This window comes from Haliotis rufescens, unplaced genomic scaffold (genome assembly GCF_023055435.1).
Source record: "Haliotis rufescens isolate VD_foot unplaced genomic scaffold, xgHalRufe1.0.p SCAF_12, whole genome shotgun sequence".
Classification (NCBI taxonomy): domain Eukaryota; kingdom Metazoa; phylum Mollusca; class Gastropoda; order Lepetellida; family Haliotidae; genus Haliotis; species Haliotis rufescens.
The window spans coordinates 33,655,794-33,681,204 of NW_025963802.1; the positions used below are offsets into that span (position 1 = coordinate 33,655,794).

At 40.0% G+C, this 25,411-nt stretch overlaps 1 protein-coding gene across 1 annotated transcript; it reads left to right on the forward strand.

Moving 5' to 3' along the window:
• Window positions 1-4,263: 4,263 nt before the first annotated feature.
• LOC124112453 (26S proteasome non-ATPase regulatory subunit 4-like) lies at window positions 4,264-22,844 on the forward strand. The gene is made up of 11 exons (XM_046472562.2): window positions 4,264-4,322; window positions 7,176-7,316; window positions 10,554-10,665; window positions 12,257-12,343; window positions 13,661-13,729; window positions 14,903-14,964; window positions 15,505-15,658; window positions 17,772-17,883; window positions 18,848-19,003; window positions 20,528-20,616; window positions 22,271-22,844. Exons 1-11 carry the CDS (start codon window positions 4,297-4,299, stop codon window positions 22,445-22,447), a joined length of 1,185 nt encoding a protein of 394 aa, XP_046328518.1. The 5' UTR covers window positions 4,264-4,296; the 3' UTR covers window positions 22,448-22,844.
• The last annotated feature ends 2,567 nt before the right edge of the window (window positions 22,845-25,411 follow it).

Consider the following 25,411-nt stretch of genomic DNA (forward strand, 5'->3'; position numbering starts at 1 on the left):
GATTTGTTGTGGCTGCATCAACGTCAGAACTCACTGACTGGAATTCCACATTGTTTTTCACCTGAAGAAAGTAGGCAGAGTTTCCTAATGTATTGCATCTGAAGGAGAAATATTCACGTTGTTATTATGCACACTGGCGGTATGTACCCATAGGTTATCAGTCAAATGTTACCGAGCCTGTTTGGGGTGTTTTAGTCTCGTCAGCTGAGATCCAGAAGCACTTCACTTCCTGGTGAGTCACTTGTAACACATTTATCTGTAATCTATAGTATTCCCACTTAAAATGAGGTAATTGTGGATAAATAAAATATGTGATAAGTTCATGGTTTCAACAAATCCGTAAATAATGAATACGCCATACCATCAAACACGTCCATAAATAATGATGTCATGCTGCTGTCATACCATCAAACACATCCATGAATAATGACATAATTCTGCTGTCATAACATCAAACACGTCCATAAAAAAAGATGTCATGCTGCTATCATACCATCAAACACATCCATGTCTAATGACGTCATTCTGCTGTCATAACATCAAACACGTCCATAAATAATGATGTCATGCTGCTGTCATACCATCAAACACATCCATGAATAATGACATAATTCTGCTGTCATAACATCAAACACATCCATAAATAAAGATGTCATGCTGCTATTATACCATCAAACACATCCATGAATAATGACATCCTTCTGCTGTCAAAACATCAAACACATCCATAAATAATGATGTCGTGCTGCTGTCATACCATCAAACACATCCATGAATAATGACATCATTCTGCTGTCATACCCTTAAACACATCCAAAAATTAAGAAGTCATACTGCTGGCATATATTTTAAAACATCCATGAATAATGATGTCATTCTGTGACATGCCATCAAACACATCCATGAATAATGGCAATACCATTGTACTGTCATACCATCAAACACATCCATGAATAATGACTATATCATAATGCTGTCGCACCATCATACACACCCAGAAATAAAAGAGTCATACTGATAGCTTGTCTTCAAACACATCCATGACTAAGATGTCATGCTACTGTCATAACATCAAACACATCCATGACTAATGATGTCATTCTGCTGTCATACCATCAAACACATCCGTGTCTAATGATGCCATATTGCTAGCCTATCTTCAAACACATTCATGACTAATGATGCCATTCAGCTGTCATACCATCAAACACATTCGTGACTAATGATGTCATACTGCTAGCCTATCTTCAAACACATCTATGACTAAGATGTCATTCTGTTGTCATACCATCTAACACACCCATGAATAATGATGTGATACTGCTGTCATACCATCAAACACACCAGTGAATATAGGTGTGATACTGCTGTCATACCATCAAACACACCCATGAATAATGATGTGATACTGCTGTCATACCATCAAACACATCCATGACTAATGACAATGTCATACTGCTGTCATACCATCAAACACATCCATGAATAATGACAATGTCATACTGCTGTCATACCATCAAACACACCCATGAGTAATGACAATGTCATACTGCTGTCATACCATCAAACACACCCATGAACAATGACAATGTCATACTGCTGTCTTCCATCAAACACATCCATGACTAATGACAATGTCATACTGCTGTCATACCATCAAACACACCCATGAATAATGATGTGATACTGCTGTCATACCATCAAACACATCCATGACTAATGACAATGTCATACTGCTGTCATACCATCAAACACATCCATGAATAATGATGTGATACTGCTGTCATACCATCAAACAAACCAGTGAATATTGGTGTGATACTGCTGTCATACCATCAAACACAGCCATGAATAATGATGTGATATTGCTGTCATACCATCAAACACATCCATGAATAATGACAATGTCATACTGCTGCCATACCATCAAACACATCCATGAGTAATGACAATGTCATACTGCTGTCATACCATCAAACACACCCATGAGTAATGACAATGTCATACTGCTGTCATACCATCAAACACACCCATGAACAATGACAATGTCATACTGCTGTCTTCCATCAAACACATCCATGACTAATGACAATGTCATACTGCTGTCATACCATCAAACACATCCATGAATAATGATGTGATACTGATGTCATAACATCAAACACACCAATGAATAATGATGTGATACTGCTGTCATACCATCAAACACATCCATGAATAATGATGTGATTCTGCTGTCATACCATCAAACACATCCATGAATAATGATGTGATATTGCTGTCATACCATCAAACACACCCATGAGTAATGATGTGATATTGCTGTCATACCATCAAACACACCAATGAATAATGATGTGATATTGCTGTCATACCATCAAACACACCCATGAGTAATGATGTGATATTGCTGTCATACCATCAAACACATCCATGAATAATGATGTGATACTGCTGTCATACCATCAAACACACCCATGAGTAATGATGTGATATTGCTGTCATACCATCAAACACACCCATGAATAATGATGTGATACTGCTGTCATACCATCAAACACACCCATGAGTAATGATGTGATATTGCTGTCATACTATCAAACACATCCATGAATAATGATGTGATACTGCTGTCATACCATCAAACACACCCATGAGTAATGATGTCATGGACATCGTTTTATGATATGCCATGGCATTATTTTTACAACGCCGAAAAACGCAATACTTCGGTTGTTATAACCATGTAACCACATACTCCATTAATATACAGTAAGAAGTAAAGGGGCGGCCGGGTAGCCTAGTGGTTAAAGCGTTCGCTCGTCACGCCGAAGACCCGGGTTCGTTTCCCAACGTGGTTACAATGTGTGAAGACCATTTCTGGTGTACCTCGCCGTGATATTGCTGGAATATTGCTAAAAGCGGCGTTAAACCATACTCACTCACTCACGCACTAAGAAGTAAAAGAGACAGTACCTCCCTGTTGATTTTTTCAATGTTTCATATTCAATTGAAACTATCTTAAGTTAGCTATATTACATCCACAAAATGAACTGTACTGGCGCTTACTCAGCACTCGCAGAATACTTCTACATGCTGTTCATTTTATAATTTGATTTAAAACTTTCAAATATTAATAAAAAAAACATCCGCATGATACACAACTGCTGATGGGTACCTTAGACCTTTATCAGCTTTTTTCGGCACAAATGTACATTTTAAACATGAAAGGGGTCATATGGTTGCACAGTCATTTCTTATCCCATTCCTCATTGAATTTATTTTACACACAACTACACAGAGTTATTTTGACATGCTATTCTAGGAATGTGTGATGATTAAACAGACGTTATCAAATTTAAATAACATTTCTTTCAATTTTCAATTACATAAAAAATAATTTTGTGATACTTTAATTTGCTCCTCATTTGATATAGCCAGGTGTTGGAATATTAAACCTTCTCACTGTCATAACATCCAAGATATATGTTTCAAATTTATATGTATGTGTCCGTTTCTATTTTAGAGTACTCGTCAGTGACCATGCCCATATGGGCTGCTAATATTTTGCTCAAATATATTCACGACATTTTACTCACTAACTTGTTGATGTGACATATGAAGATTCAACTTTATGAATATGCTCACAATATTTTCATTTTTGTTAAAGTATACAATAGCATCAACAACCACTTGAATTCCGTTGTTTTGATAAATTTCTAAATTAAGATATAAAAATATTAATTGACCATATCGGCATTTCCCGTATATGAAACTCGGATTTTTTTATACAGAAAATAAAGCTTTGGAGATATTTTGTTGATCCTACATTAACAAAATAACAAACGGTATGAAATATTAGTTTAATGATATTATGAATATTATACACTACCACGCGCACCTTCCTTTTTGTCCAAACTCCAATGCACGCAAAAGATATATTGTCAAGTGTTACCCGGACACTCACCGTGTCCATGTTGAAAACGTTCGTTTTTGTTTAGTATTGATTAAAAGATTTTAGTAGTGCTTCAACTGCCACTGTGTTGATCTTCCAAGGGGAATAATTTGATGAATTGGAAATTTAGCGTGGACATCGTATCTAGTGATATTGGCGATACGATGATAGTCAATAGTTCTCAGGACAAATATTTTTTTTAAACATTATATTATCGTTAATATCTGCGATTTATCGTTAATATATGTTAAAATCCTATTTCGGATTCGAAATATTCCCTAATTTATACCATATCCGGTTGAATTTGTATCCATTCCGCAATTTTAAGTAACTCTATCAAAATGGTGTTGGAAAGCACAATTGTTTGGTAATTATTTTGGTGTATTGTATTGGAATTAGACCATATGTTCATACTTTTGTGACTTGTATTTGTTACGAATTCAAATGTGTTACGAATATGATGATCAGTTCATAATATGGCTTCCTGATTCTTTCCAAATACGGCCGTGTCCAGATATGACGATGCACATTTGGTACTCGTCACCTATTATCGTTAGATTTTCAGCTACGGTTTGAATTAAATATTTTGATTTAAACATAATGTACGTATAATGTGTTTGGATCCATATGAAGTTACACCACACTGACCGATATAGAATTTATAATATTTATCTGCTATATTGTTTTGCTGAGATATGAAAGAACAAAAAGACCATGTTTTCGTTCTACATGTTGAAAGAACAGTTGGGTGCGAATAAGTAGCCCTAGTCCAAATATTATTTTGCAATTAAACATTTTTTGTGTTAGGAGATTGATGTATTTGAGTTGTGAAGGTGATTCATTTTCTATGACACAAAGGTTGATTACGTAGGGAAGGGCCCAGCCAAGAGCCGCGATGGAGTCCTACAAGTCCAGACATAACCCTACATCACGGCTGAGAACACCATTTTCCTCAATCCCTTTCAGACTGTAGTGGTCGATTACCCCTTAAATATTCCTGATATTTTTATGAAACATCTCCCGTGGCTTTGAGACTGAGTGAGTGAGTGAGTATGGTTTTACGCCGCTTTTAGCAATATTCCAGCAATATCACGGTGGGGGACACCAGAAATGGGCTTCACACATTGTACCCATGTCAGGAATCGAACCCGGGTCTTCGGCGTGACGAGCGAACGCTTTAACCACCAGGCTACCCGACCTCCCCCTTTGAGACCGAAAAGTTGATATTGCTGTACTCCCAGATGTCTATCTAGACGGGTTATAGCTTAAACGGCACCTAGCAAAAAACGCACTGATTGGCCAAAACGGCACAGCGCCGAAAGTGAAAACGGCTTCTATTGCCTGGCGATAACAGCACCTTATTTTTTTTACCTTGGTTCTGAAATAAATGAAATTAAACACACATAGTCACTTGCAAACACCAATAATTGTGAAATGTTAAGACAAGTTTACATTAGAAATAAGCATCTACTCCAATTTACTTGCTGACTCTGAATGGGAGTCACAACTGTGAAAACATCACATGCTTTGAAGTACCTTTTTTTAATTAACGAAAGGTCAAGCTGAAACTGTATTTTTTTTATCATTGTATAATATATATTATTTCATTATGAATCTGTGATTAACTGTGGAAGACAAGACAATGACATTGTAAATAAAGCATAAATACCACAGCATGACATAATAAAGCATGTAAATAAAGCATATATACTACTACATTAATCGTTCTTATCGTTATTATAAATAGAGGTGCCGTTTTCGCCCGACAATTGGCCGTTTTTGACAAATGGGGTGCAGTTTTCGCTTGAGAAATTGATGCCGTTTTAGCCTGCACCCTACTTTCTATCTGCTACCTCCGACATCAGTAGTCCATAGCGGAAAACATGCAGTTTTGTGTACTTGCACGGAGGATACATCCAGCTGTGTGTGAAACGTTGGCTAATTCCTAATTTCATTGACACAAGTCTCTTAGGCATTCAGGTCGTAATTTCTAAAGGTTTGATAAATGAAGCAGTGTTAGAGTTATGGAATGTATACAGTATTCTTTGAATATAAATATGTGTCTGTATATATGTACACAATAACGTTTTCTGGAGAACGCAGATACGCAAATGCATGATAAGAGAACCAGAGACCGTATACGGACAAAACTTAAAGAGATTATTAATGCTGGATCTAATGCAGGGTTTCCATGTGTAAATAGGTTACCCATTTCAAGCATACTTGGACCATCAATGTCTAAGGTGTGTGTCACGTTATGTCAATCCAATCCATCTTTTTTTTTTAAAAAAAGTGGTATATTTATCCATCTTCCTGTTTGATAATGGTCGCAACATCTAATTCTCAATACAGTACAGTGTATGCCACTAACAGTATTTAATTGACAATCAATCAGGTTCTGAATTTCCTTTGATAAGTCTATTTGTGACCCCGTTGGATGGTTCCGTTTTATTAGATATTATATGGACATTTCTTGGTTAATATCGGTCAGTTTTGGCCTGCGCTTAGAAGTAGTGAACATGTTCTTCTTGAGTATTTTAACAGCAATGGACTTGGACAATCCTTACCCACAGAGATCCGTACCTAACTGTTTTTGGCAGATTCACACCCAAATGTTGGATAACCCGTACCCACTCATACCTAAACAACTAGATGACTCCTACCCAACATAACAAATAACAATAGCAATACAATTTTCTCGTAGACAATGTGGACAGTGTATTACTGAAGTTGTCTTGTGACTTTTGATTAGCCTTCAACATGTATATCAAACTAGATGATGTAGAGGCTGTGGGTCTCACACACACCAGTATTCAAAAGAGTACCATTAAATGCAGTTGTAACTAGGGGTGGGACGATACACCAGCTGTGTGATCTAAGACGTATCACGATACTTGCATGTGCTCTTATATCTGGGGTGCATAAGCCATCTTTTTCATAGACAGGATGACCAAATACCTGGCACACTAACGATTTACAGTTGGCAGTGTCAAGTATGGCGCATCGGATGAAAATATTTATGTTTTCACTTCTCATTTTCGCTAGTAATTAGTGTTTGGTGTAATATTTATTAAAGAATATATTTAAGGTAAGGCTCAATACTTTTGACTTAGTGTGCGATTGTGATAGATACTTGTATTGAGAAGTAAAAAAGTGCGATCCACCGATGCATCGTCCCACAAATTGGCAAATTTCAAGAAAGTTTTTCCAATATTTTCAGTGTTGACAACAGTGACTACATGCGGAATGGGGATTTCGTCCCAACTCGACTTCAGGCACAGCAGGATGCTGTCAATCTTGTTTGTCTGTCAAAGACGAGAGCTAACCCGGAGAATAATGTAGGACTACTGAAGATGTCTGGGTATGTACTCGGAATAATTCGTCATCTCTTACCATGGTTGCCATGGTCACTGGATCCCCTCCTGCATTCATCCTATGCTTCTACAGTTGGTTTCTGTCAGTCTCATTTAAATCAGATCTTAGTTCTCGCTACCGCTAAACAAAGATCTGAGGACATCCATTTATGGGTCACGTCAGACCGACCTTGCGCGAACCTACCAATGGAATGACCAATCAGAAGGCAGCTTTCTCGTGCTTTACGGCACTAATTTCAAATTGGCGACTACACTTCGAAACATATTTTGATAAATTCTCGATTACAAATATGAAACCTGAACAAAGAAAAACATTCTGGAATGGCTAATAGATGGTCTAGATTGTAAGGATTCAGTTGTTAAACCTGTAACTATCGTTCGGAATACCCCATGTTAAAGTTTTTCGAGGTTGCATGATTAGAAATCACATTGCGATTGTCACTTTCATAATCTGGTAAGCGACGCTCTGATTGGTCGGATGAAAGGTCGTTCTGACATGACCCCTAATCGCTAATGGGATGTCTTCAGATCTTTGTTTAGCGGTAGCAAGAACTAAGCTCTGATTTTAATGAGATTGGGTTTCTGTGAGCTTCTTAGGGTTTAACCATGGTAATTGAGCACTTCAATGATGAACAGGATGAAAGATGCTTTTCATTTTTCATTATGATCATTTTGCTGTTCAGTATGGCTGCAGTGAATACACTATGAGGTGAATACAATATGTATCACAAATATAATGTAACAAATATGGATATGTATTCACAAGAACAATAACAAGTCAGCAGTTGACATATTTATTATTTTCAGTGAAACAATAGCAAAAAAAATATTTAACATGGTTTGACCATGTTGACAGTTTTGATTATTATTCTTAAAATATACATTTATATACTGCACTTATCCAGGTACTAGTATCTGCTCAAATGTGACAATGACCAGTGACCACATTAATGTCAAATTAAATATCATAAGAGTGTTGTCCACATGCATATATTATGTTCTTATGGATATTTTTAGGTACAGGGAATGTAAATGCACATGACTGCATATTCATACAGGGGTAGTTGCAAAAATATACAGTGATCACTCGTTACAACACTACCTTTAGGGTCTAAAGAAACTGATGGGCGTTATAGACAATCAACCATTTGACCCGTGAAGATTCCGGGGTAGAATAGGTCTTCAGCAACCCATGCTTGCCGTAAAAGGTGACTGTGCTTGTCGTAAGAGGCGACTAACGGGATCGGGTGGTCAGGCTCGCTGACTTGGTTGATCCATGTCATTGATCCCAATTGCGTGGATCGATGCTCATGATATTAATCGTTGGATTGTCTGGTCCAGACTTGATTATTCACAGACCGCCGTCATATAGCTGGAATATTGCTGAGTGCGGCGTTAAACAACCAACCAATCAACCATTTAACCAAGGTGGCGTTGTAGATGGCCAACACAGCAGACGTACAATTGTACTGCATGACTTGTATATATTTCATGTATTTCATTACTTGTATATATATAAATGACAGACGAGATCACAGTGTGGTAAGCTGTCCATGCTTACAAGTAATGTTCTTGTTGCACACAACCTGTATCGGTATAGTGATTGAAGTTTGCTGTTTTGTTTCATCATACAAAATCTTGGACAACATAATAGTAACAGTAAGCACCTAATAATCATATAAATTGAATTTTAGGCAAAATTTTTGTTTTAACTATTAAAATCCAACCTTGTTGGTAAATATTTATTTGTCAATTACAAACAATGTGTTCGGTGGTACTGTGGCAGAAGACAACATGAATGAACTATATCATATATGTACATCTGTATGTCTGCAATAATGATAGGAACAGTCAGGATTATACATGGTATAGAATTAGTTCCGGATGAGTTTAAACTGACATTTTGCATAGTAAAACACAATCTATAGACATGATTACACACTGCCATGTTTTCAGGCATGACTACACCAGTTCGTGCCAAGAATGTTTTGATCACCTAGCCCGACTACTACAAGCATCATTGTAGATTTTGATGTTACTGTTAGACTATTATTAGATTAGCTTACTTTATGTACTGGACCGAAGATCCGGGGTAGAATAGGTCTTCAGCAACCCATGCTTGCCGTAAAAGGCGACTATGCTTGTCAGAAGAGGCGGCTAACGGGATCGGGTGGTCATGCTCGCTGACATGGTTGAGATATGTCATCGTATCCCAATTGTGTGGATTGATGCTCATGATATCAATCACTTGATTGTCTGGTCCAGACTCGATTATCTACAGACCGCAGTAATATTGCTGGAATATTGCTGAGTGCGTCATTAAACAACAAACAAATAAGGCATCATTGCACCAGTTGGTGTAAAACTGTTTGAGTCTTCTATCCCGACTTCTACCAGCATCATTGTCTGTAGATTTTGATGTGAATGTTAGACTATTATTAGATGAGGTTACTACATGTTCTCAGAGCTCCAGATAAGCTTTTGGTGTTGTGGGTATTTTACCCATGCATTTTAAAATCATTGGGTATCAGTAATTCTATCTGCGTATTCAAATTTCTGTTACCCACTAGTTTTTACACATGTGGGTATTTAAGTTAAATATTTAAAAACACTATTCATCTAGTCCCTGCAAACTGGTGTCGTGTGGGTTCGAGAGCTTTATAGGACTCAAAAATACCACGATACTTCCACAAGAAAGTGTGATGGCAAATGATCATGATGTAACTGTCATCGTGGAGTTTGGCAAGGTTGACAGAATGCCTGTTTATAATTTCAAAATAAGTTGCTGATTTGCTAATCGAATATGCAGGGTTACTTCACAATATTTTGATGATACGCACAAGTTATATTTTTGTAGCGTATCTGTAATGTTCGTTGCGTATTTGATACGCTTGGATTATATTTTACTGCATATTTCTGCATTTCTTATGCTTATTTCAAGCAGATACGCAGCTTATCTGGAGCTCTGTGTTCTGGACTGAACAGAAGTTTACTAGGCTTGGATTTCGGACTTGTGGCTGAAGTTGCAGACTGTTACACTGCCATGATTTATTTGTGATCCGATATTTATTATTATTCCAATTTAGACTTTCAAGGTTACCATAATGCCTCTACATTCATTGTGTTCTTGTAACCATGGTAACTATTACAGTCTGTAGGGAGTATTGAAGTTATTTGTGTAGATTTGATGATTGTCAAGAAAATGTGTTTTATTTCAATTTCAGTGTTGAGGTTTTAGTCACTTTAACAACGGATGTTGGGCGTATCCTGGCCTCCCTGCATCAAGTTCAACCCAGAGGCAACATCACATTCATCACCGCGGTCAGGGTAGCTCATGTAGGTCATACTCCCACATCAGTCTTCACACAACATCCTTGCTATGCAGGATTGCTTCCCTTAGACATGCCAGTATCCTATGATCATGGTTTTGAATCCAGATTCACCTATATTTAGATTCTAAGTTCGTCTGCAACATAACCATGTATGTTGGTTTCACCAAAAGTGGTAACTGTTTTAAGTCTGATTCACTTCAGGCTCTCCTCCATGCTTCAGGGGGCACGGGTGGCCCAGTCGTCTAAGGCGCTGTGATTCGCTGTGCAGAATTGTGTCCCCTGGGCATGCCAGAAACCTATGATTGTGGGTTCCCCGATTATGTTTCTAGATTTGTCAGCACCTGACTCTTGCATCAAGTACCCAGTTAACTCCCTTGTGCCAATTAACTCCCTTGCATCAAGTAGCCAGTTATAACACCCCTGTCTCTGGAAAATGACAGAGAATGTGATATGCCAAAAGATTGATTGAGTCAGGATTCTTAGAAATTATTTTATTAAAGACTGTTGCAGAGGATGATTTTAAACTTTATGCTATATTTACATTTTCTGTCAGTTTTGTTCAGTTCCAATTTGTAGCCAAATTGAAGCATTGAGTGAGAACTGGTTCAAAATTATAGTCCTTTAATGCTACTCGCCAATGAGGACTACCATCACTGGATTTGTCCTTGTCCTCAGTACTATTTAGTAGTCTTGGGCTAGCGGACTAGTGTGAATTTTTTAAGGCTGAGCAGCGCGTGTAGATGTTTCCATGTTGTCGCACAATGAACAAAAACCGAGGGAGCAAAAGTTCAAAACAGTTTATTATGTCAGACATCATTGCAGTTTCGGGCTTGCACATGGTAAAATGTTAACTTTCAAATCATGTATACGTCATGTGCACACAAATATGTATGTAAAAAATCAACCCATGATGCAGCATAACACATGGAAACAGTTCAAACACACCAATCTTGTTCAATTGCACACAGCTGTGTTATATGAGGTTCACAATCTGACCAATCTCATTAAAATCAGATCTTAGTTCTCGCTGCCGCTAAACAACGATCTGAGGACATCCCATTACGGGTCACGTCGGACAGACCTTGCACGAACTTTGACTGACCAGTGGGTTGACCAATCAGAAGGCAGCTTTCTCGTGCTTTACGGCACTTATTTCAAATTGGCGTTTAGCTTCGCAACATATTATGACAAATTCTCGATTACAAATTTGAACCCTTAACAAAAGAACATTCTGGAATGGCTAATAGATGGTCTAGATTGTATGGATTCAGTCGTTTAACCCGTAACTATCGTTCGGAATACCTCGTGTTAAAGTTTTCAAGCTTGTATGATTAGAAATCAAATTCCGACTGTCACTTTCATGATCTGGTAAGTGATGCTCTCATTGGTCGGATGAAATGTCGTTCTGATGTGACCCCTAATGGGATGTCTTCAGATCGTTGTTTTGCGGTAGCGAGAACTAAGGTCTGATTTTAATGAGATTGCAAGCTGACTGCATGGCATTTTTTCCCAAGGGACGTAACTCTAGTCCAAACGCGAAACTGTTACAAAAAACCGGATGAACATTACAGTGCAAGTTTGTTGGTGTTTTCCAGTTAGCACTGAAACACAGACAGGGCCGGAACCACAAGCTGAGGATTGTTGTGTTTGTTGGTAGTCCAGTGGAGGATGAGGATAAGGAGGTAAGTACAAACTGTCATCATGCTAGTTCATGTTCTTGGGTCATTTTGTTATATCCTCCTATAGTACATTAGCATCAGATTGTAACAGTAGCTTTCACTTGGGCTGGATATCGTAATAAATCTTAGAGATCGATGTTCGTTTACTAAATAACGATCAATTATCGATAAATATTGGAGAAGTAACTTTGAGCAAATATGGGAAAAGCTCAGAGGCAAAACAACATATTTCACATCATCTGTGAGTAGTGACACATTTATACATTGATTACTTTGTGGACATTTAAGTTGTAAGAAAATCAGTTACTATCCGTCTTCGGCAATGGTCAAAAACAAGTCTGCTTCAGGTAAATTAAAACATTATTTCATCACAATAATTTGTGTAAGATATGATTGATGACACAATTTTCATATCGACAGCGTTAGAAATTGACACTAGTCCTGTGGTCCTTGAAAAACTGGCCAATAGTTAAGGTATCGCAAGGACTAGTAGAAATTTGCCATTTTTAAGGTTTTTGCTATGTGTTATCATTGAGGACTAAGGGACTAAGAATGTTAGTTTCTACTCCTGATCGACAGTCGTTAATGTTTCTTCCCATTGACGATAGTTCCTATTATAAATCTTTAGAGCCAACCCTAGCTTTCACAGACTTCTTCCATTTTGCTGGGACTTTCATGTCCCATGTCAGAATCAGTGCTTTGAGTATTTGATTAACTGTGTCTTCATGTTATGAGTCTACAACAATGAAGATAACGCTGGTGCAAAACATTATCATGAATATTGCTTTCGTACATACCATAAGTCAAATTAACCACTAAGCACGCTTGAGAAATATTTTTTTGAATTTCTCGTTTTGGTACGGTAGGTGCTCAGCGAGCAACACGACACCTTTCCTCTTTCTCTGTATCTCCTGGGCTTGCATTTCGGTACACCTACACTTAGCCCTTGATCCATTCCCTTGGTTCCCGCCAGTTTGATTTGCTGCGATACTCAGTCTAACTTAAAACCAGATTCAATTTTGGGTTGGTGATATCAACAACATGGCGGCTTGTCCCATTGATTGCGACAAAGTTCGCGAGAAATTCAACATTGAAAACCTGAATAATATGCAAAGGAAAGCCCTAACAGCCCCGTTACCCATTTTCTTTTTCCTTATCTTGACGTTTGATATCAATCTCTTCAAAATCAGATGTTTGTTCCCACTACCGTGAAACAAAGATCTGAGGACATCCCATATCCGGTCATGCTGATCAAATATGTGTTATTTTGAAAGTCTTCAAGGCACATTGGCTAAGTGTGAGATCTGTGTGTTGTTGCAGCTGGTGAAGATGGCCAAGAAGTTGAAGAAAGAGAAAGTGTCCGTTGATGTGATCAACTTTGGCGAGGAGGTATGTAACTTCATTAAACCTTGTGGAGCCTGTTGAGTCTGTAGTCTGATGAAGCCATCTATGGCATCTGAAAAACAGGCATACAAGTATTTCATATCCATGGAAACACACATTTATTAAAATAATCTCATGGCGAAGCAATATTATGTTTAAGTTTGTTTAGAATATTTAATTTCATTTTCATCTTCCCGAGGCAAGGGAGTTAACTGACTATAAAAGTCCAGTTTCCACCCTTGCTGAACTAGGCCGGAATTTCTGGACTCTATCGTAGCGCCACCAGTGGCTATTACGAGTTATGTCCCTTCTATGTCCCTCCCATTGACCAATCAGATTCCACCTCTCATATCAGTTGCATTTGCTTCAAACAAAATGGCGGCACCCAGTCAAGACAATCTGATCGATAATCAAGATCTTTGTTGTAATTAAAGCGATCTGACTTCGCGAAGTGCATCAATTCACTTAAGCACCTTGATTACAAACATGAAAAGATTTGGAATATATATGTTGACACTAAATTGACAGTACACATGCTTTGCAAATCCTGCAATCTGCACTGCATTTTTCGAACCGGATGTCGATTTCATGACGCAATGTTGATTGGACTCGTTAGTCCAGCCAAAATATAACTCCATAATTCCAGTCTAGTTCGCAAGGGTGGAAACTAGACTTTTATATTCAGTTCACTCCCTTACCTTGGGAAGATGTGTTTACTGTTTGTGGATCTTTATTACTGATTGAATGCAGGGAGCATATATACCATGTATACATGAACTCTACTTTAGTGAATAAGTGCAACAACTCGCATATTGTAACTAAGACATACATTGCTCTTGTGAGCTTACACAACTGGTATCCAATTAGAAGTCTCACTGAAACAGCATTTGAAGCCCAATTATTTCACAAATAGGTCTACTGGTTGGTTTACAATTACTTAAACTGTCCAGAGAGTGCTATCAGGGCCCACTTGCACAAAGAGATCTTAGTGCTATGACTATTGTAAACCTATGTTAAAGTATGGGAGTTACGATCATCTTAGCGCTAAGATCGCTTTGTGCAAGTGGGCCCAATACTCTATATGAATGATAACGACAGTAAATGGTCAATGGCTCTAAAAACTGGAGCCCTGATATATAGATAGTGTTTTGTTTTACATGATGTCCTGGGATGTTTCAGGGAGTGAACACAGACAAGCTGACTACATTCATCAATACAATCAATGGAAAGGAGGGAACAAGGTGAAAAATATAAAATAAATAAATAATTTTTTTTCAATAGCATTCTTAATGATGGGAGGAAGATGGGGATCAATCTACTGTTCCTTTAAAAGTCTGTTTCCCAAATCATTTGATTAAAAGTATTGGCTGCTGACAGAACAAAATTCACATACTGTAAATCTTAAAATTAATGCGTCTTCAAATTAATTTGACTGCTGACCCCTAGCCAAAATTGCTACTCAATATTAATGTGACTCTGTTATTTACTTGTTACAACTGCTGACATAGTTGTTTGTGCATATTTTCAAGTTAGTATTTCCGCTATTTCCAAAGTGTGCCGTGAGGCCGTCTTATTGTTGATAGTCATTTTGGAAACATAAATGCAAAATTCGCCTTATACACGGCAATATACAATAATCAAGAAACAGATAAACAAATGAATTTGTGTGAGTTTGTTTGAGTATGAACCTTCATACAGGCTATGGGGGTGGGACATCTATACTTTTCCGATGATGTTATGATCTGACAGTGTTAACGTAACGTCAGTGTTTGCCTCCGCAGCTCGCACCTGGTGACTGTTCCCCCTGGGCCGATGTTATCTGATGCTCTGCTAAGCTCTCCTGTCATCGTTGGGGAAGATGGCTCTGGCGTCGGCATCAGTGCAGCAGGATTTGAATTTGGCGTTGATCCTAATGAAGACCCTGAACTTGCTCTTGTAAGAAAATGTACCTTGTATACAAATATTGGAATATTGATCATGATGATGTAGTAAGTCGTGTCCTAGCATCAGTGGTATCATTACAAGATACAAGACTATTTATTATTCCCGCCTCGAAGTGGATGAAGGATATATTAATGTCCATCCATCCTTCTGTCCTTCCGTCTTTCTGTCCGTTTGTCATGTTTCATTTCTGGAGCAGAGCTCCAAAACCATGTGAGATATCTTAACCAAACTTGGCACACAGATAGGTCTAGTGGTGAACTGGTGCTTTTTTCTGTTTGGGATATATTGAAAAATTAATGTTTCGAGTTTTCATGGCATTGGCAATGACTTTGACTTGGTGGTAGTGCTCTTTGCAGAGCAGATCTTGAAAACGGTACAATATTTCATGCCTTGCACACAACTGGACGTGTTATGTTGGCGGGGATATGAGTATTTCATGCTTGTTTAGCATTGGGTATAACAAATAGAACATTAGCTCTTTAGAGCCATTTTCCCAATGTCGCATAAAACATCCAAGAGGACAAAGTATGTGCAGGAAATATGAAGTGAAGAAGGACTAAACAGCATAGCTGTCAAGCTACCAGGGGAGATAATTTACTGTGTTTGCAAATTGAGCAGTTGCACATGGGGCCCCTGCAGTACTGGAGCAGTCTGCAGATATGTTTGTATGTTTCGTATTTTTGGAGCTCATTCAGCAGTCTATTCCAGACCAAAGAAGCCTTATTTGCAAATTACTTGAACCCAAACTTTGATGATTTAACCCAGGTGTTCTCTGCTGTTACTTCCTGCCTGAGGGAATAGATCGTTTGTTTTAAGGGTATTAAGTTTTGAATGTAAATTGGAGAAATTCTTTTGACAATTTGGAATCCTTCCTGAGCCATGGCCTTTAAGCAATTTTCATCAAGCCATAGTGACTGGGAAGTGAGGTGTTGTAGTCATCAAAATCAAATCTAAAGGCTCTCTCCTGAATTGTTTTCCAATTTTGTTGTGCTGGCTTTGTTTCAGAAGTTCCAAATAAGAGCAGTAATTAAACTCAGATGATATGAAGGTTTTGTTATAACAACCTGCCCCTGCCTTGGGCGATAACAGCCTATGAGATCAGTACTGCTAGTTGTTTTGGAGCCTTTCTGCATATTTCAGTAATGTGGTTATTTAACGTTAGCATGGGGTCCATAGTCACACAAGGCAGGACAACACTGTTGTCACAAACTATTTTTGTATTTCCAAGGGTTTTAAAAGCAGAGTGACCTTTTTCCCCAGGCTATTTCCTGGAACCTTGAACTAAAATAAGTTTTGCTTGTATTTGATACAAATATTGAAACTCAGACGTGTTTGACATGATAACTTTTTTTGGATTGCAGTAAATATCTATTTTGGTGGGTCACTTGAATATGTTACCCCGAAAGTGACAATGGGCCAGATAGACCTTTGCTATCTCCATACCTGAGGGGATGTTAGGAAGAGGAGGGTGGGGTGGGGAAGGGCGGCACAGTTGGCTTAGTTGTCTAAGGTGCCGCGATTCGCTGTGCAGAGTTGCGCCCTTGGGCATGCCAGAAACCTATGATTGCGGGTTCAAATCCCAATTAGCCGTGATTATGTTTCTAGATTTGTCAGCACCATACCCTTGCTTGTGGGTTTCACCGAAGTGGTCAACCTCTGAGACCTGCATCACTTCGGGCTTTGCTCCCACATTAAGCTGACACGCCGCGATATAACTGGAATCCTGTTAAAAGCGGCGTTAAACCAAACTCGCTCACTCACTGTTAGAGAAGGTCACCAGCAACCTTTGCTGGTCATAAGAGGCGTCCAAATGGATCGGGTGGTCAGGCACAGTGACTTGGTTGATTGCATGTCATCGTATCCTGACAGCGTGGATCCTCGCCAACAATATCGTTCACTGGATTGTCTGGTCCACAGTTGATTGTTTACAGGCTGCTGTGATATAGCTGGAATATTGCAGACTATGTCAACTCAGAAAACATCACAGACTGTTTTATGATGATTACATCAGTCATTGTTAACCAGCATTATAACGTTAACAGTTTATTGCTTGCTTATGATACGGTTGCCCACTGTCTCCATGGTAACTGCTGTGTTGTTGCAGGCTCTGCGTGTGTCGATGGAGGAACAGAGAGCCCGGCAGGAGAGGGAGGCGCGGGACACTGCCACACAGGCTGTCATGGAGACCGGCACCCCAGGGCCACCAGCCACTGAGGGTAGGTCATTTAGACACTGGATTGTTAGCTCACCCTGGCATTATCATTGTGAGCGTATGCTATTGGTCACTGAACGTCCATTTGTTTGTCTAATCCTTATCATTGAACTTTAAGATGTCTTCTCCAAATCTACTGGACGCATTTCAAGATCATTTTCTCATTTATGTTCAACAGATGCCTGTTTAACAAAGTAAACATTTTTTAACTTATCTTATCTCACACTATGCATTTCAACATACTTCACGTCACTGGTGAGTGGTGACATATTCATGCATTGATTACTTTGTGGACCTTCATGATGTAACAAAAACAGTTGCTTTCCATCTTTGGCAATTGACATGATTGACAATAACAAGACTGTTTCGGTAAATTTAAACTTTATTTCATCACAATAATTTATGTAAAATATTACCTTGTTGTTTCATGACGTGATATGACCCTAGGGCACACATGATTTTATGAACTCCGATATTTTTGCCCTTGTAGGTAATAACTGTTAATATTCCTTCCCATCAACAACGATTCAAGTTATCGATCTTTTTGGCCACACCAACCGCCTCCGTGGTCCAGTGGTAGAGTGTCCGCCCGGAGAGTGGAAGGTCCGGGGTTTGATCCCCAGCCATGTCATACCAAAAGTCGTTAAAAGATGGTACTTGTTGTTACCCTGTCTGGCGCTTGGCATTAAGGGGCTAAAACAAGGACTGGTCGGCTTGTAGTCAGTATACTGTGTCTGAGTGGGGTATTCATGTTAAACTGCGGCATGGTATCTCAGTAGGCTGGCACTATAAAGCGGCATCAGTCCGGACTAGTACAAGCAGCCACACACACACACACACGTGCATGCACGTCGCCATATAAGTGCAATAATCCCAATTTCACCTCACCTCACCTTTTAGCCAGACCTACTAGTATTCATTGCTGATTCTGTAGTTTCTTTCAACTGATGTTCCAACTTCCTTGCCAGGTGGGAACCCCGAGGAGGTGCTTCTGGAGAAGGCAATTGCCATGTCCATGCAGACCGATGAAGCCACCACACCCACACCCACCAGTGGCATGGACTTTGGAGCAATGTCTGAAGATGAACAAATAGCATATGCTATGAGGCTTTCACTCAACACAGGTAGTAACTTCTCATCATGGACAAAGCTTTCTATATATGGTCTGTGTCTTAAGCCATTAATACAAAATCAGTGATATTCCTTTGTATATATAATGGCATTTTTAACAAAATTGCCTTGTGTGGAAGGGGGTCTGGACCAGCAAGTTTCACTGAACTGCTTAAAGCAACGTTAAGGGTTAGGGTTAAACTTTTTCACTAAGCTGTGTCCTGTGTCTTAATCTTTGACTGTAGCATGCACTGCAGGATTTTACAGTGTTTTGCAGCTAGTATACACAAATATTGAGAGGAATATAGTGTGTCCCGAGGGACACACAATAATATTTGTTGTACCTACAGCGCATCAAGAGCAGTTCGGGGTGTCTCAGTGTCTGTTAATTCACCAACCGATCATGACCACTGTCCTCATAATCACTGATTCATTCAAAGCTCTAAAGTAATTATCAAAATGTACAGTACACTACACAGTTTAATTACTTTACAGGGCCCTCATATTATCTGCTAGGACCCTTAAAATTAATTATTTTCTATGTCAAAGTAAAACCCTACAAAATCAGTGACAGTGTCTGAATCATTGACTGTGAGTTGTACTGTGTCTGAATCATTGACTGTGAGTTGTACTGTGTCTGAATAATTGACTGTATGATGTACTGACTTGACAGTGTCTGAATCATTGACTGTGTGTTGTACTGACCTGACAGTGTCTGAATCATTGACTGTGTGTTGTACTGACCTGACAGTGTCTGAATCATTGACTGTGTTGTACTGACCTGACAGTGTCTGAATCATTGACTGTGTTGTACTGACCTGACAGTGTCTGAATCATTGACTGTGTTGTACTGACCTGACAGTGTCTGAATCATTGACTGTGTGTTGTACTGACCTGACAGTGTCTGAATCATTGACTGTGTTGTACTGACCTGACAGTGTCTGAATATGAATCATTGACTGTGTGTTGTACTGACCTGACAGTGTCTGAATATGAATCATTGACTGTGTTGTACTGACCTGACAGTGTCTGAATATGAATCATTGACTGTGTTGTACTGACCTGACAGTGTCTGAATATGAATCATTGACTGTGTTGTACTGACCTGACAGTGTCTGAATCATTGACTGTGTTGTACTGACCTGACAGTGTCTGAATCATTGACTGTGTTGTACTGACCTGACAGTGTCTGAATCATTGACTGTGTGTTGTACTGACCTGACAGTGTCTGAATCATTGACTGTGTTGTACTGACCTGACAGTGTCTGAATCATTGACTGTGTTGTACTGACCTGACAGTGTCTGAATCATTGACTGTGTGTTGTACTGACCTGACAGTGTCTGAATCATTGACTGTGTTGTACTGACCTGACAGTGTCTGAATCATTGACTGTGTTGTACTGACCTGACAGTGTCTGAATATGAATCATTGACTGTGTGTTGTACTGACCTGACAGTGTCTGAATATGAATCATTGACTGTGTTGTACTGGCCTGACAGTGTCTGAATCATTGACTGTATATTTACTGTTCTTGCAGAAGGAGGTAGTGAGGGGAACACGCCAGCCCCGATGGAGGTGGAGGAGGACACAGGTGGCAAGCCCGATGCTGCGGCCACCGAGAAGAAGGTTTGTCAGTCTGTCCCTCTAGTTGTAGCTATGAGCCTGTAACCAAGACACCATGGTGTCACCTGCTTACTGTACTGCAAGTACTAATACTGGTCAACTATTTTAACTACGGTTTCCTTTCAGCTACTATTACCCCCCTGTTGGGATTCCAGCATGTCACTCACTCACTCACTCACTCACTCACTCACTCACTCACTCACTCACTCACTCACTCACTCACTCACTCACTCACTCACTCACTCACTCACTCACTCACTCACAGACCGCCTCCGTGGTCTTGTGTTAGAGCGTCCGCCCGGAGAGCGGAAGGTCCAGGGTTCGATCCCGGGCCGCGTCATACAAAAAGATTTAAAAGATTGTACTTGTTGTTACCCTGTCTGGCGCTCGGCATTAAGGGGCTAAAACAAGGACTGGTTGGCTCGGAGTCAGTATACTGTGTCTGAGTGGGGTATTCATGTTAAACTGCGGCATGGTATCTCAGTGAGCTAGCACTATAAATCGGCATCAGTCCGGACTAGTACAAGCAGCCACACATACACGTGCATGAACGTCGCTATATAAGTGCAACAATCTTGGACACGACGTTAAACCCAATTTCACCTCACCTCACCTCACCTCACCTCACTCACTCACTCACTCACTCACTCACTCACTCACTCACTCACTCACTCACTCACTCACTCACTCACTCACTCACTCACTCACTCCTACCGTATTTCGCATAAAGTACTGCCTTGCTTTAACTCTCATTGTCATATCAGTGTAAAAGGTGGCTCTCATTAAATGCTGCTACCTCACCCTGGTCAACAGATGATAAAATATGTGTGCCCCCACCTGCCCCAATTAACAGATGATAAAATGTTGCACCCACCCTTCTCAATTAACAGATGATAAGATATGTATGCACCCAATCACCCCAATAAACAGGTGATAAAATATGCCTGCACACACCCTCTCCTATTAACAGATGATAAAATATGTGCACACTCCCATCCCAATGAACAGATAATAAAATGTGTGTGCACCCACCATGCCCAATTATGAGATGATAAAATCTTTCTACACCAACTCACACCAATTTACAGATGATAAGATATGTCTGCACCCACCCTCCCCAATTAACAGATGATAAAATATGTCTGCACCCACCCTCCCCAATTAACAGGTGATAAAATATGTGTGCACTGGCCCACTTTAATTAACAGACGGGGGCACGGGTGGCCCAGTCGCCTAAGACGCTGTGATTCGCTGTGCAGAGTTGCGTCCTTTGGGCACGCTAGAAACCTTTAATTGTGGGTTTGAATCCCGGTTTGCCCGATATGTTTCTAGGTTTATCAGCACCATACCCGTGCTCGTTGGTTTCACCGAAGTGATAAACGTCTGAGACCTGCATCACTTGGGGCTTTCCTCCCACATTAAGCTGACACGCCGATATATAACTGGAATACTGTTAAAAGCGGTGTTAAACCCAACTCACTCACTCACTCACTCATTTAACAGACAATAAAATATGTGTACACCCACCCCAATTAACTGATGATAAAATATGTGTACACCCAATCACCCCAATAAACAGATGATAACAAATATGTGCAATGAACATTTCACAGCTAGTTTGTTCTATTTACTATTCATCTCTTGTTTCCTTGTGTAGGATGCGGATGAAGATTACTCAGAAGTCATGAATGACCCAGCATTTTTACAAAGTGTTTTGGAAAATTTACCAGGAGTTGATCCAAACAGCGAGGCTATTCAAAATGCTGTTAGCTCGTTAACAAATAAAGATGGTACAAAGAAAGAAGATGGAAAGAAAGACAAGGACGCCAAATGAGTTGGGATGAACCTCAACATTATACATTGTTATCATTTTGAAAGTTCGGAATACCACATCACCATCCAGCCTTTTATGCAAAATTGTACAATTCTGACCGGTTTGTTACCTGACTTAGTCATTCTGAACGTAGCCTCACTAGTTCAGTTATTGAAATAATGGTTTCGAGAGTTAAGAGTGAGGACTTTCCAGTTTTGCATATAATGGTTTTGTTCATGAGTAATGTAAATGATACAATGCTTTGTGTATTAATCTTTAGGATTGGAAGAACAGAGCTATAACTTGGAAATTGATGTTAACAGTTTTGCAGCCTTGTTTGCAATCATTTCATTCATGAAACACACGTGATGTGTTGTCAATGTGTCAACTACCAAAATAAATGTATGCCATAAACATGGTTGATGTTTGATTCTTCTTTCCATGTCCATTGTAGGCAGAGCTTGTCAGTGCCTTGTAGGCCGAACTTGTCAGTCCCTTGTAGGCGGAACTTGTCAGTGCCTTTTAGGCAGAGTTTGTCAGTCCCTTGTAGGCGGAGCTTGTCAGTCCCTTGTAGGCGGAGCTTGTCAGCCCCTTGTAGGCGGAGCTTGTCAGCCCCTTGTAGGCGGAGATTGTCAGTCTTGTAGGCAGAGCTTGTCAGCCCCTTGTAGGCGGAGCTTGTCAGCCCCTTGTAGGTGGAGCTTGTCAGTCCCTTGTAGGCAGAGCTTGTCAGTCCCTTGTAAGCAGAGCCTGTCAGTGCCTTGTAGGCAGAGTTTGTCAGTCCCTTGTAAGCAGAGCTTGTCAGCCCCTTGTAAGCAGAGCTTTTCAGTCCCTTGTAGGCAGAGCTTTTCAGTCCCTTGTAGGCAGAGCTTGTCAGTGCCTTGTAGGCAGAGCTTGTGGGTGGGTAGGGGGGTGGGGGGGTGCAGTCGTCTAAGGCGCCGCGATTTGCTGTGCAGAGATGCGTCCCTTGGGCACACCAGAAACCAATGATTGTGGGTTCAAATCCCGCTTGGCCCCGATTATGTTTCTAGGTTTGTCAGCACCAAACCCATGCTTGTGGGTTTCACCAAAGTGGTAAATGTCTGAGACCTGCATCACTTCGGGCTTTCCTCCCACATTTAGCTGACACACCCTGATATGACTTGAATACTGTTAAAAGCGGCATTAAACCCAACTCACTCACTCACTCTTTTCTTCTGACTCCTGGAAATAAATCAGTACTCAGATGTAATTTACATCTATACCTGGCTTATTCCAACACTAGCAAGATCAGAGAAAATGGTTTGGGGATCTTGCCAGTTTCTTGGTAGTTTTTCTGGCTCCCGTTTCCGTCAATGTCAACCAATTGAGAGGCAGGCTACTTTACTTGTTGAAGACCCTCTTGATCTCATGGGTTGCATGACTCATCACGATCTCCGCCCCCTCGGTATATTCCCTCCTCTCAGGGTTTACAATCACAAGTAGTCCCAAGGATACGTGGTTTGTCCAACTTATGAGCCAACTCATCACATAGGTAATAAGAAAACATCGAGGTATCTTATGTTGAAACAATATATGTTCTGCGATATAAAAGGAATTCAATCAATCTTTGAGAAAAACCAGTGCAGCATGGACCAACTGGATTCATGACTTGTAAAATTGAACAACCTTACGTCACCTGCCCCGGTGGCTCAGTGGGTTACAAAACAAAACATCCTCAAGTGTGAGGTTTATTAAGTCAGGTAAGGCTCTTCAATTTGCAGTCTTGGGTTACGTGCCTTAGGTTGGCCAGAGACTGAGAGTTGTTTCCAATCCGTTTTCGCCCTGATAACAGTTCTCGGGTTTGTCACCATTCCCGTGTTTCTGGGTAATACAACAAAAGAACAATGAATAGTGTGGAATGTGAGAAGAGTAGAGAAGGTGCATTTGTGCCTGTTCCAGGAAGTATTGAAGTATGCGTAAAGTGTTTGATAAACGTTTTATCAGCGCCCCTATGTCGTACTGTGTCAGCTGAATGTTAGAGAAGATTGAGTGAGTTAGAAGTTAACGTCGCATCGGCATTATTTTAGCCATATAGCGACTGTTAGAGAAGTGAAGTGAGGTTAGGTGAGGTTGAACATTGCGTTCAAAATTGTTTCACAAGCGACACGTGTGTCTGCTGTCTATATCTTAGTATAGTCTCCCTGATGGAGGTGGGCAGGAGCTTGCATCATGACATCACTTCCTTGACACGCATCGGTTTTCATGACGAAACAGTCATAGGTGAGGTGAAATTGGGTTTGACGTCGCTTCGAAGATTATTGCCATTATATAGCTACGTTCATGCACGTGTGTGCCTATGGGACTGCTTGTATTTGTCCGGACTAATACCGATTTTATAGTGCTAGCCCACTAAGATACCTTGCCGCAGTTTAACATGAATACCCAACTCACACACAGTTTACCGACTCCGAGCTGGCCAGTCCTTGATTTAGCCCCGTAATGCCGAGCACAAGGCAGGGTAACAACAAGTACGTTTTCTTAACGTCTTTTGGTATGACACGGCCGGGGCTCGCCAGACGCTCTACCACTAGCCCACGGAGGCGGTCTGCACCCTTCAAAGCTGGAACGGATGGCGTCTGTCCTACATCAGGGATGTGAAATCTCCGTGGAAACAGGAGTCCTCGGAAAAAATCATCTTCCGCGTAAAAATATAATCAATGATTAAAAAAAAAACACTCCGAAAAATATGATCGAAAACCGGACATCCGTCGCTGGTAGTCCTGTTTTCGATCAGAGCTTTCAGCAGCATAGGTTTTCGCACATCATACGTTTTCTATCACGAATACTATATATTACAGTATATTACAAAGACACGGACACGCATCACTTCTTGGTCTTTCTTTCAGCCACCACACTGAGGTTGGTTTTCCATATTGTCCCACCAGGTGAGTTTGCACCATTGCGGCTGGTGATAGTATGAGTGAAAAGCGTCTAAAATACTTAAAACACTTATCTTACTTCACAATA